The sequence below is a fragment of the Eucalyptus grandis genome, chromosome 11 (assembly GCF_016545825.1).
Source record: "Eucalyptus grandis isolate ANBG69807.140 chromosome 11, ASM1654582v1, whole genome shotgun sequence".
In the NCBI taxonomy this organism is placed as follows: domain Eukaryota; kingdom Viridiplantae; phylum Streptophyta; class Magnoliopsida; order Myrtales; family Myrtaceae; genus Eucalyptus; species Eucalyptus grandis.
Genome location: NC_052622.1, coordinates 9447353 through 9458558, shown reverse-complemented (window position 1 = coordinate 9458558; position 11206 = coordinate 9447353). Strand labels below are relative to the sequence as shown.

The window sequence follows — 11206 nt, the reverse complement described above, 5'->3', positions numbered from 1 at the left end:
TTTTTAGAGGCAAGAGCGAGGAATGATTGGATTTGGATAAGGAACGGTCGTAAACCCTCTTTGCTTCGTCCAGGGTTTTTCACACCTTGGCTAAAGCTTAGCTCTAGCCTGATTGAAGCCGAGCTCAGGATCTCCTTCGAAGATTATTCATACAGGTAAAAGGAAGAAAATAAAAACATGGGATTGATTTATCTTTTCTTCTTAGGCTTTGGAATGGTGTTGAATGGAGAAGAAATTCATCTCTGGTGACTTAAACATCGTTTCTTGAACTGTTCTGAAGTGGCGAGAACTTGGGATGCCCTTCAGTTGTTTGTGAAAATGTCTGCTTGAATCGGACGGTGAATCTCTCTCGCTTTTTTCCAATCTGAGGTAATCCGGCCTAGCTTGCGATTCCTTGTTTGGGCGCTTCTTCCGTGTTTGATGTCTGTTTGATGAATTTTCGCAAAATTTGAGAGGAATCCATCGGAGTTTCCAGATAGATATGGCTTAAATCCGATGCCATCTAAACATGAGAATGAAATGCGAAATGGAACATTGTGAATGCTTCATCTAGGGCATTCCGGTTTCTGATAACGTTGATGAACAGCAAGGGTTGCAGATTTTGTGCCTGAATTTGTGTACCATACACCGTTGTTGGATAAGAAGCTGCATTTACAAACATGTCATTTATCATTGTTACATCTACATGATCTCGCATTCTTCCAGGTGAGCTTCATAAGGAGAGATATTCACACATACAAATGGCGAGCATCACCATGACTCCAACTTTCAGCTCTTCCTTTCAGAGAGCAAGCACTGGAGACAGCAAGAAACGTAGTCATGCCCTCAAGAGATGTTGCGGCGTAAGGGCAATGCGGATAGAGAAACCTCTGGAGGAACTGTACAATGTGAGGGTGGAGAGGAAAGTGTCAAAGGAACGGCTCGAGGAGCTCGGGGTTTCGAGATGGTCGGTGTGGAAAACAGGCAAGTGCCGCTTGCCTTGGGACTGGCAAGTGGATCAGCTGGTGTACGTCGAGGAAGGGGAAGTCAGGGTCGTGCCTGAGGGAAGCGAACGTTACATGCAATTCTTGGCCGGTGACCTCGTGCTTTATCCAAAGTGGTTTGAGGCTGACCTTTACTTCAATGGACCATACCAAGAGCGGTATAGTTTCCGAGCATACGGTGATGATTAGCGCTTTCTCATGGCTTCTACTGACAAACTAGTCCTCTATCCGGCACGACTTCTTTCAATTTACTCTGTTCTTGGTAGGTTGCAACTCGGAAGTCCTATGTCATGATGGATGGGTTTTAGATGGTGCTTAGGTTTTGAGCGAATAAGGTCCATATACGTTTGCTAATAGTTCGCTTATTGTGTACACCCATTTCATTCTAGTTCAAGGTGCTGGTTCTTATAGTGATATGAGCTCTGGAAATTTTTAAACCACATCAGAAAGGGGGATGCGTATTTATGTGATAATTTTTTAAGGTTCAAAACGTGACATTATTGGTTCGGAGTTCGGACAACATCAATCTTGCTGCTCAAGCATGCAAGCATTGATCGACATAAAACATGAAGAACCCTATCTGTTTCTTTTTTGTCAGATTTTGCTACTCATGCAAGTAAAATAGATCACGCGCTCCAGAAGTTCCATGGCTCGTCAATTACAATAACAGAGCAGCTAATGAGGAAACACGATGAAGTTTCGGACATGCCCTTTTGAGAAACAGGGAACGGAGCAAATTATAGCAAGAGAATGCTTCAGAGTCAAAAGAAAATAGGTCACGGGCGGTGCGTGATTGTTGTTAGTCAAGTGAAGTAGCTTGTTAGCTTACTTTCTAATCATCCGGGCAGGCAACGCAACTTCAGAAGTACAAAATATAGAGGGGACCAACTCCGATTAAAGAGAAGAAAACAGGAGTTTTGAGAACTTATCTATTGGGATAACTGTTGTCCAACATCAGACTGACATTGACCACCACCACCACGCAAACGTCTTATGATAAAGATCATCATTCCCCTTTCATCCCATTATAAGATTATTCGAGCAAAAGAAGCTTAAATGAGCACAGGGAATACAACTGAATCTTTGGCTCAATAAAAACAAACTGAATCTAACATAAGATAATAATCAAGAGTCATCCAACTTCAGCATAAATACACATTTGCTCTAAAGAGGGACGGACTCACTTTTCAGGCCACACTTAGGGGCAAACACGAAACAGACACATCCCAAGTCTAGCACACACGGAGACATCGGACACCATGCAAGGCTCAATTTTGTGCAAGCATGGTCTTCTTCTCTGCACTGTACAGTTTCACAACAAACACCACTGAAGCAGACGACAAGAAAGTAGGCATCCATTAACCGTTCACAACGTGGTCAATTTGTCATCTCTTCCGTCGCTTAGGCTCCACCTGCCATAATTAAATGAACAAGGTCTCATTAAAGGGGAAAAGAAGTATATCTTACTGACACGATGCGCAAGATCATACAAAAAACAACCAAGTGAAAAGGATAAAAGGTTCTGGTATCGCTAATTACAGAATCATCTAGCACACAAAAAACCCCAAAAGTAGCTGAGCCTGCTAAAAGGACTCGCATCACTGTCAATGTGTTGATAACTCTCATCATGATTCATGATCTTAACCTTTCCTATTTTTTCCCGGACCAGCTGCTTGGTGGAAACAGAATACTTCTCCTAAGGATCATCTCAACCATGTATGTAAGGGTATGATCGGTTTTCTTTAGCATTCCAAAGAAGTAATTGATTAAGCCAACTCGATCCTCTTCCCAAGGGATCCCTGATGAGGGAACACCGTTAAATGTGCTCATTAGCACCTGACTGTAAATAGAAGCTTAGAGGTCTATCAAATGTGTCATTGTGAAACAAGCATGATCATACTGAAGAACATAAGAAACTTCAGGAAGGATAACTCGTATTTGAGAATGTAATTGTAAGTTAGCCAATTTTGGAAGCTCATGGTTTAAATTGTCAAGATGGGAAATTCAGGGACTTCTGAAGGCTTCCAACAGTACAACAGAGGGTTGAGAGATTTCAGCATATAAAATTAATAGCATAAACTAGTTCTGTCCTTCCATCCAATAGTTTATGAGTGCCAGAATTGCATGCCTCTATCAAGAGCCAACATTATCTTATTTTATGAGTGCAATTATCTCAATTTATGGGAAACAGAAATTATCCTAATGAGAAATGCATGCATAATTAATGGATGAGGAAATATGTACAATGCCAAAATTCCTACATATCTGGCAAAATGCTGAAAATTCCTAAATCTGTCTTAAGCACGAATTACATAGCACTTGAAATGGCATCAAAATTCATCATACATCCCTCTCACGTGCACTTGCCAGTGCATGGCGCAAGAAGGGGAAGGGGGAAGGGGGAGACCTTAGTTTCAATAGATGGCGATACAGGAAAGTGATTTAATGATCTGTTCGCATGTTCATTGGGTGAGCAGTCAGAGCACAAGAACCGATCCAACTTCTTAGCATCTTCAATCGTCATACCCATACAAGAAGGATGAAACCTGCAATAAAGAATAACCATAAAAGTGGGATCAGATTTTCGACCAGAAAAAGGTGGGATGAAATTCTTCCAAACAACTACAGCAAAGACAAAGGATCAACCCTTAGGAAAGAAGGACCATGTGAAAGGAAAGGAACAGAACAACCAGATTATTAAAGGGTGCTAGTGTGCTTTGGAAACTAATGGGATGCAACTTAATGTATATGTAGTCCTAATAATTTTGAAATATGAATGACAGACTTATATATGGTCAAACCCAAATAAATTTCCATCAACATAGATTGCAACAACTTATGAACTCCATAAAAGAGAACAGCAACTGCTTCAGATTTTACCAGTCCTTGCATCCCTCGCATTGAACCATTAGATCATCCGGGTTATAAGGCATTTCGCACTTGCAATACCTGAAAAATGAGAAACCGAGAACAACCATTCAAATTGGAACCCCAGTAATGCCAAGTACAAATGCATAAATATCCCAAGAAGTAAGAAGAGACATCTTCAAGAAGCACTATAATCCCACGATTTGACATCCCACTATTCTTAAAGCCAAAACAGAGAAAGAAACCAAGCTACTTGAAGAAGACTAGCAAAATCATTCAACGAACAACACAGAAGAGAGGTAAGGAGACAGAATCGATATCAAAACGACATTTATATGCCAATGTCCAAGAAAAGTATTAGGAAAACAAAAATCATCTAAAGTGCCGAAATAATATGCTTAATCCAACGATTGACAGAAACTATCAAGAGTCGACATGATTCAACCAAATAACAGAACTCACACGGCCACTCCATCCGGTGTGAACCCACCGGTTGCGGCCTTGTACTCGAACCTATAGAAGTAATCCTCAGCCCCGACATTCTCGAGCTTGGTGTAGTTCTTGAACGTGTGCACGACGCACTTCCCTTCGATGGTGTGCGCGCTCTGCACGTCATAGTGATCCGAAAGAAAGAGCTCCTTCGCCCCGTGGAACTGCCTGCGCCCTCCCGCCGACTCCTCCGGCCGATAATACCACCGCACGCGGACCTTAACATTGTTCCGATGATCGGCCTCGATCTTCTCCACCCGCGCCACGTAAGGGGGCTTGTCGGACTCCGACGGGCGCATCAGCACGCAATCACCGGCTGCGAAATCGACGAACGAAAGCAAACAAAAACTCAAACTTTTCCCCACCCCCTCAAACTACGCCCAGCTTAACAGACACGGAGCATACCGCATGGCTATTGGGGAAGCGCTAAAGCTACCGAACCGACTCAAATCGAGAGAAAGGTCTTACATTTACAATGATTTCATGCAATCTTTTCCCTCGCAAGAAGGAATCACAGAGAGTGGAATCAAGCGATGACGAGGGCGAGAGAGAGGGAGAGGGAGAGGGAGAGGGAGGGAGGCGTTACGTCGGACGACTTTGTTGGTGCCTCTGATGGTGTAGGAGTCGAGGTCCTTCCTTCCGGGTTTCGTCTTGGCCATGAACGGGCTCGGCTGAAGCGAAAAAGACTCGAGCTTGGCGCCGGGAGCTGCGACTTTCGCGGAAACCGAAGGGACTCTCGCCGCGACGGAATGCGTCGGAGAAGATGCCGACGGAACTGCGGGTTCAGGCGGCGAGGTTTTAGGGCGTCCGTGGATTGCACGGTGAAATGGGTTCTGAGCAGCGAGAGGAACCCCAGAAACCCTAGCCAGGCGCTGGAGAAGGGGAGCTTCAACTCAGAGAAAAAGAGAGAGAAGAGGAGAGGGAGTTTCTTTTCTTGGGGGGCATGAACATAGCAGGGTGGGTGCCACGTCATCGATCACCATCCATTTCCATTCTTTCTTTTGATGGTGCTGAAAGTCAGAACCATTGCTTGGCAAAAGTCGACTGATGTGGATGCAATACACGAAAGAAGAAGTCAAAACCCATCTTTTCTATAAGTTCATAAATGCAGATGCATAATTGTACTTCAATAATTTCAAGACCCATTTCGTAATTACTGAATATTTACATAGTAGAGTTTACTTTTGAGCGAGAAACAATAATATCGCCGTGTTCCGATCAAGTGTTTTGTTCAATAGTATAAACGATGAATTTATATAAAAACATTGATGTAAGCCGGACATGGCAGTTATCGGTCTCAATCAAGCATCATACAATACGAAGAATCAAGCACAACCGTGTGGAGAAAATGGAATGTACAGGAGTTTTCAATGTCACTCAAACAATATCTCTGGCTTCTCCATCTGGAGAGCTCTCCTATGAAGTTGTACGGAAATGGGGTAGACTTTGCTCTCCTCAACAGAGGCTATTATTTGGCCACTGATGTCCGTCCCTTTTAGCCAAAAAACCAGTGACTCCTCCTAGTTCTCCACTCCAAGCTCCAGCATCAATGTGTGGTTCACTGCTTTTGCTGTCGGTCCAACGAATTGGATGGGACCTGGATTGGGAAAACAGAAAGAAGAAGAAGAAGAAGACAGTAGTTTTCACATCAGGAAGACTGAAAAGTTCGAGTTGTGTTGGCAAAAAAGATTCTATTTTCGACCCACTAGAGTTTTAATTTTTGGTTCCGAGGTTGCTTCGAGAAGAGAAATGGGATGAATCCAGAAAAAAATTTCACAGTTTACTCGACTGAGACCAAAGAAAATTCGATTCGCCATTTATTCTGTCAGTCATCAGCGAGTCCAGCTACATAATTCGGATGACCGTTATTGCAACGAACCTGGACTGATGAATTGATTCTTCAGGGCCCACCCATCACGCATCGACGCGAATTTCTTGAACGGTGCGCCTGAATTTCGCAGCAGGACAATTGCATTAGTATTTCGTAGTGGCATACTGCAGATTACTTGACATTCACTGAAAGAGTAAAATGTCGAAAGCGAAACCGCTGGCAGCTTTACCTTCAAGCTCCACCATCGCCTTCTTAATCACAGGCTTGAACTTCCCTGGAAGACAAAGAGTGCTTAGATCATAATTGCCCAGCAAACCATATCCTAGAAGTTTCTGATATGTTGATAGGCCTGTGCTCTATTCTGTACTGTCCCTGCTCAGCACATTGGTTTTCCAGAATATTGAAGCTCGACAGAGAGAATGTAGCAAAAGTATACCGTGTCTGCGCTCTACGTCCATTAGAGAGGTCAATGCTGTTCCGCCAACCGTCCACTCGTCGACTGGAGCGCTCAAGTTGGCCACCTGCAATTTTAGTTTGAATAGATGACTCATCAGTGCAGTCCTTCAAAAGTATTCATGGTTATGATGGGGGAAAAGGTGGACACAAAAACTAGATACTAATAGCAGGCACAGAAAAAAGATCAAGAAATACAAACCGAGCATATCAATCCGGTCTTCCCTGAATGCAGGAGGGCTCCAGCAGCATGGCCCAGAGCATAACAGTAGTTGGCGTCGAAATCAGTTGGTAAACCACTTCTTCCCTCGTAGCTAGAGAGTTAAGACCAACCATCACATTCAAGTTTGTGTAAAATCACAGAATGTGCTAAAGGAAACAACGCTTGAAGGTAAAGACCGGAGCTTGAATGAATCGAGGAAGTATGTCTGGTTACCCGAAAAAGTGGGGCTGCCCGATGAATTTCCGACCATAGGAACCCTCCTTTCTCCTTTTCTCTAGTTCGGTTTCCACCATCTCGATCAGCATCCTCTCTGTTTCTATTTTAGCAACCTAAATGCGAATCAAAGGATATGCAGCGACACAAAATCGTCAGGAAAACATTGATCATGTTAACTGTTGGAGAGCAAGCATCTTAATGGCAATAAAATAATCACCTGAACGTTGCCATGTGGATCTCTTTCTAGCAGCAACTGTTTCTGAATTTCCTGGGGTAAAAACTCAAAAAGTTCCTTAGATTGGCTTTGGAGTTTCTTTTTCCATATCCCTGCTTCATCGATGACATCATGAGCTAGTATCTCGTTAAGCTCTGAAATAAGCTGTTGAACCTGGAAATTAACCAAAAACAAACTGTTATATGGTGATGACAGTAAGGTTGACTGAAGTGGACATAGATTGAAAACATACTTCTGGAATAAAATCTATCAGGCCTTCTGGTAAAAGTATGACTCCATAGTTGTAACCAATGTCAGAGCGTTTGCAGATTATATCGGTAATATAATCCGTGACGTTCTTCAGTGTCAGCTTCTTGGCAGCCATCTGAAAATTAGAACTGCTTGATCAGTGAAACATCAGCCATGTATTAGGGAAGAATTGACCAAAGAACCAGGTCAAGGTTGCTGAAGAATACAAAGTACAGAAAAGATCATTTGTTTTAAATGGAAGCATCGTGACAAGTAGGCAAACATGGATCGCCAGTTTTACCTAGACACTTCATTATGCTTCTATCCAACAAAAGATATCGCCTATGCAGTGTCAAAGCAGATGTACATGCTAATGCACTATGTTTCAAAATTGCTCATGCTTATGTGAAATGATCAAGACTGGTGCACCGCCAAAGTTTAAACCATACTCAAGTATAGGTACCCACTTCAGAGAGGCTAAGAATCAACCACATAAAGAGGTACCTCTTCCCCAATAATGGTGATGTTTGGATGAGTCTGCAAAGCACACTCCAACGTAATGTGAGACGCTGCACGGCCCATTAACCTCACAACTGCAGAGAGCACGTAATTATGTTTTGTATCAACATTTACTGCTTCCACATTAAAGGCAAACTCCTCTCTAGTCTCTAGCTGTAAAATTCTGTACTATTGCAGTCATCAGAGTGGTGAGCTCGCTGCTGGTTATAACAACCTCACAATGTCCCAGAGCCTTACAATTTCATCATCTGGTATGACTGCGAACTTTAGCGATACAAATTTTCTGCGTGCGGTGTTGAGTTTAAAATGAGGAGGCTACTTACAGTGGTAATATTTCCCGCTAGAGCGACAATCTACCATCACATTCCCTATGAGTTCTGCATATACCTGCGCTTCCATAATGAGGACAACTCATCACTCATAGTAACTGTAGCAACTGTGCATGATTTCGAGAAGAACGTAGCAAAGACCGGATGTAAACTCTATGTTGCTGGGGGATATCCAACTTAAGCGAATATGTCTGGTCACGAGAAGATGATAAATAGTACAGACAAATGTCATTTGAGTATAATCACCTTGCACGCCGTGTCAAACCCAAAACTTGTGGGAACCTCCTTGCATTTCAGATCACCATCTATGGTCTTCGGGCATCCGAGAACTCTTGTTTTCATGTTTTTTGCCCTGACCAAAATGAAGAGACAGATTTTTAAAGGGTCTTCACATGATTGTGACAAGGCAGAGAAAAATGACCATGCTGCAGAATGATCACGTTCCCAATCCAAAGGTTACGGACCCAATAGCCACTGCATACAGATTAATCAGAATCCTAGTCCTACCTGAAGTTCTCGGCAAGAAGGCACGCATTTGTATTGGAATCGTCCCCTCCAATGACCAAAAGTCCATCCAAATCGAGCTTCTTTGTCGTTTCTTCTGCTTGCTTAAACTGAAAAGTCAAAAGTCCAATGCAGTTGCCGGTTAACCGCTCTAGGTCTGAAAGAAGTCTGCAATCTATGATCACTTCAACTTTCATATGAGCGGATTAGCGTAAAAAACCTGCTCTGGAGTCTCAATCTTGTCTCTACCACTACACAGCATGTCAAAGCCACCCTGTGGAGAGGGATCAAATTCGGTCAGCTTTAACCCTGGAGCTAATAGGCTGGTACACATCGCCCGATTGACAAGTTGGAAATAAATGATGAAGATTTCACTGACCTGGTTTCTGTAAGGATAAATAAATTCACTCGACAACTCGATGTATTTGCACTTCATGATCCCGGCTGGACCGCCTCGGAATCCATACAATGTACTCCCGCTAGCGTGCTCCTGCAAGTAATCTAAGTGACCGAAAAAGGAAAAGAAGAGAAGAGTAGAGTCATTACCAAATCCAAGTAATTTTGAGATGAAAGCGAAAACTTTGCCAGATGAGTCCATACCGAAAATCCCAGAAATCACATTGTGTCCGCCCGGAGCCTGTCCTCCAGAGAGAACCACTCCAATCTTCAACGCTTTCTGATCTTTTGTCACACCTGTTGATGAAGTGGATGGCACGAGGCTCGCCGATGGCTGCCCAAATAGATTAGGGAAAAGTTTTGCCATCTCATCTGCAGTGAGAGTAAGCAACCATTACTATGGTCAACGCAGTAACTGGATTGAAAAGCGCAGTTCGAAGGACTATGCAGTTCCTTTGCATTTTTCGACAGCATACTCTATTCGAGCTTTAAGCTATGATTGATCGAGTGTATTAAGACGACTAAGGGAACTTGCTATGGTGACAATTCGATCTCTTTCACACCACTAGCTACAGAAATAACTGATCATACCTCTTCCTGCGACTATATTGACCTGCGTATACTAAAAGGTCGAGCTTACCCAACTTGCCAAGAAATTTTTCCCCTGTTCTCGAGGTTGAAGCATCGAACTTGAGGTGTCTTATGCAGTACGATTACGAGAAACAAGCCGATCGCATTTGAAGATCCAGTATCGAAATTAGTCGCATCATTTTATGCAGTACGATTACCACATCACCCATGTAATGAGTCTACGAAAATTTATACTTTTGATCGAACACAATCAAACACAATCAAACACATCCACCACTCTCCAGTAAACTTTAGTAATATATGTCTGATGATCATAAGTTTCATTCATGTACAGAGCATTCTCATCAGTCACATACAAGCAAGCGTGATGCATAGACAGATAGATAGATACACGTACACAAATGCACACATACAATTCATCAACGCATACCGGGGTCTCCAGCGGCGGAACTCGGAGGGCCATCGACGACATGGAAGGATCCTCGGAGGACGGACGGGAGCGGGAGGGGGTGGTGGAGGCGGCTTCTCTGGACTTCCCCATACAGGGCGGCGCAACGGCCCAGCGCCGCCTGTTCAGGGGCGGCACGGCCATTGGACAAGGCGGCCGAGGACATGATGCCGCAGCAGAGATCAGGCAAACATGCGAAGCAAAGCGTGTTCCAAGAAGGTTCGCGGGGGGGGGGTTGGTTTGAGCGTTGAATTAGAAAATTTAAAGGGAAAGTGACAAATGGATGGAGGGGGGAAGAGCACGCGAGGTTGGGCTCCTAGGATTGTTAGTTGAAGCTTAATGTTGCCCCCAGAGAGATATTTTCTTGGAGTTAGAAAAATTCGATTTCTGTCGAGAATGTCGTTGTTCTTAGGATACTTTTGCACTTTTTATTCGACCAATCGTACGAGTGATTCGATTAGAAAAAGTTCTCCCTGGAAACCTCTTTTTTTTCTTTCTTTTTTTTCTTTTTTGGCATAAATTTTTTCCGCTTTACAGCTTTGAGATTTTTGCCTTCATTGGTTCCGACCATCCACGCATGCCCTCTTTGTCAAGATGATGTCCGTAAGTTACGCGTCAACCGTGAGTTCAACGATTTGGACAAGTTGTTATAAAAAAAAGTCAGCAATTCGAAGTCGGTCAAATGAAAATTAGACAGCGGCTTCGAGAAGGGTCGGTAATTTCATTGGAGAAAAGTTAGGTGATTTACCCAATTTAAAGCTGGTAATTTCCCTTTGACTGAAAATAAAAGTTACACGTTGTGATTTATCTAAGCCGGAGCCGGTGTTCTACCAAATAAATATCAATAATTTAATATAGGGTTAATACCGCGCAGGACTCCAAATTAATATGTT

The 11206-nt window shown here is 43.2% G+C and overlaps 3 protein-coding genes across 5 annotated transcripts; 1 reads left to right on the top strand and 2 right to left on the bottom strand.

The window, feature by feature from the left end:
- LOC104424737 lies at window positions 1–1456 on the top strand. 3 transcript variants are annotated; one of them, XM_039304377.1, is made up of 3 exons: window positions 21–155; window positions 599–637; window positions 706–1456. In XM_039304377.1, exon 3 carries the CDS (start codon window positions 741–743, stop codon window positions 1170–1172), a length of 432 nt encoding a protein of 143 aa, XP_039160311.1. In that variant the 5' UTR covers window positions 21–155; window positions 599–637; window positions 706–740; the 3' UTR covers window positions 1173–1456. The 3 variants fall into 3 exon arrangements, with proteins under 3 accessions (XP_010035536.2, XP_039160311.1, XP_010035537.2); XM_010037235.3 differs by lacking the exon at window positions 599–637 and adding an exon at window positions 281–369; XM_010037234.3 differs by lacking the exon at window positions 599–637 and having other exon boundaries at window positions 1–155.
- A 518-nt stretch (window positions 1457–1974) lies between these two features.
- On the bottom strand, window positions 1975–5326 carry LOC104424736 (chromatin remodeling protein EBS). The gene is made up of 5 exons (XM_010037232.3): window positions 4927–5326; window positions 4314–4656; window positions 3864–3932; window positions 3391–3529; window positions 1975–2395 (listed from the first exon to the last, which is right to left on the bottom strand). The coding sequence occupies exons 1-5, from the start codon at window positions 4997–4999 to the stop codon at window positions 2369–2371; spliced, it is 651 nt and encodes a 216-aa protein (XP_010035534.1). The 5' UTR covers window positions 5000–5326; the 3' UTR covers window positions 1975–2368.
- Window positions 5327–5552: 226 nt separating this feature from the next.
- LOC104424735 (pyrophosphate--fructose 6-phosphate 1-phosphotransferase subunit beta) lies at window positions 5553–10640 on the bottom strand. The gene is made up of 16 exons (XM_010037231.3): window positions 10296–10640; window positions 9479–9646; window positions 9258–9379; window positions 9099–9152; window positions 8882–8988; window positions 8621–8726; window positions 8369–8432; window positions 8031–8119; window positions 7531–7662; window positions 7281–7451; window positions 7061–7176; window positions 6827–6938; window positions 6608–6692; window positions 6401–6445; window positions 6220–6288; window positions 5553–5937 (listed from the first exon to the last, which is right to left on the bottom strand). The coding sequence occupies exons 1-16, from the start codon at window positions 10477–10479 to the stop codon at window positions 5861–5863; spliced, it is 1701 nt and encodes a 566-aa protein (XP_010035533.2). The 5' UTR covers window positions 10480–10640; the 3' UTR covers window positions 5553–5860.
- Window positions 10641–11206: the final 566 nt, after the last annotated feature.

Coding starts and splice junctions, on each gene's coding strand:
- LOC104424736 (XM_010037232.3), bottom strand. CDS start 4,999: ATGGCCAAGACGAAACCCGGAAGGAAGGACCTCGACTCCTACACCATC. Junction 4,657..4,926: donor CACCAACAAAGTCGTCCGAC/GTAACGCCTCCC, acceptor TCGATTTCGCAG/CCGGTGATTGCGTGCTGATG. Junction 2,396..3,390: donor CGCCATCTATTGAAACTAAG/GTCTCCCCCTTC, acceptor TAATTATGGCAG/GTGGAGCCTAAGCGACGGAA.
- LOC104424735 (XM_010037231.3), bottom strand. CDS start 10,479: ATGTCCTCGGCCGCCTTGTCCAATGGCCGTGCCGCCCCTGAACAGGCG. Junction 8,727..8,881: donor CTTCTTGCCGAGAACTTCAG/GTAGGACTAGGA, acceptor CATTTTGGTCAG/GGCAAAAAACATGAAAACAA. Junction 6,446..6,607: donor GGACGTAGAGCGCAGACACG/GTATACTTTTGC, acceptor TTTGTCTTCCAG/GGAAGTTCAAGCCTGTGATT.
- LOC104424737 (XM_010037234.3), top strand. CDS start 741: ATGGCGAGCATCACCATGACTCCAACTTTCAGCTCTTCCTTTCAGAGA.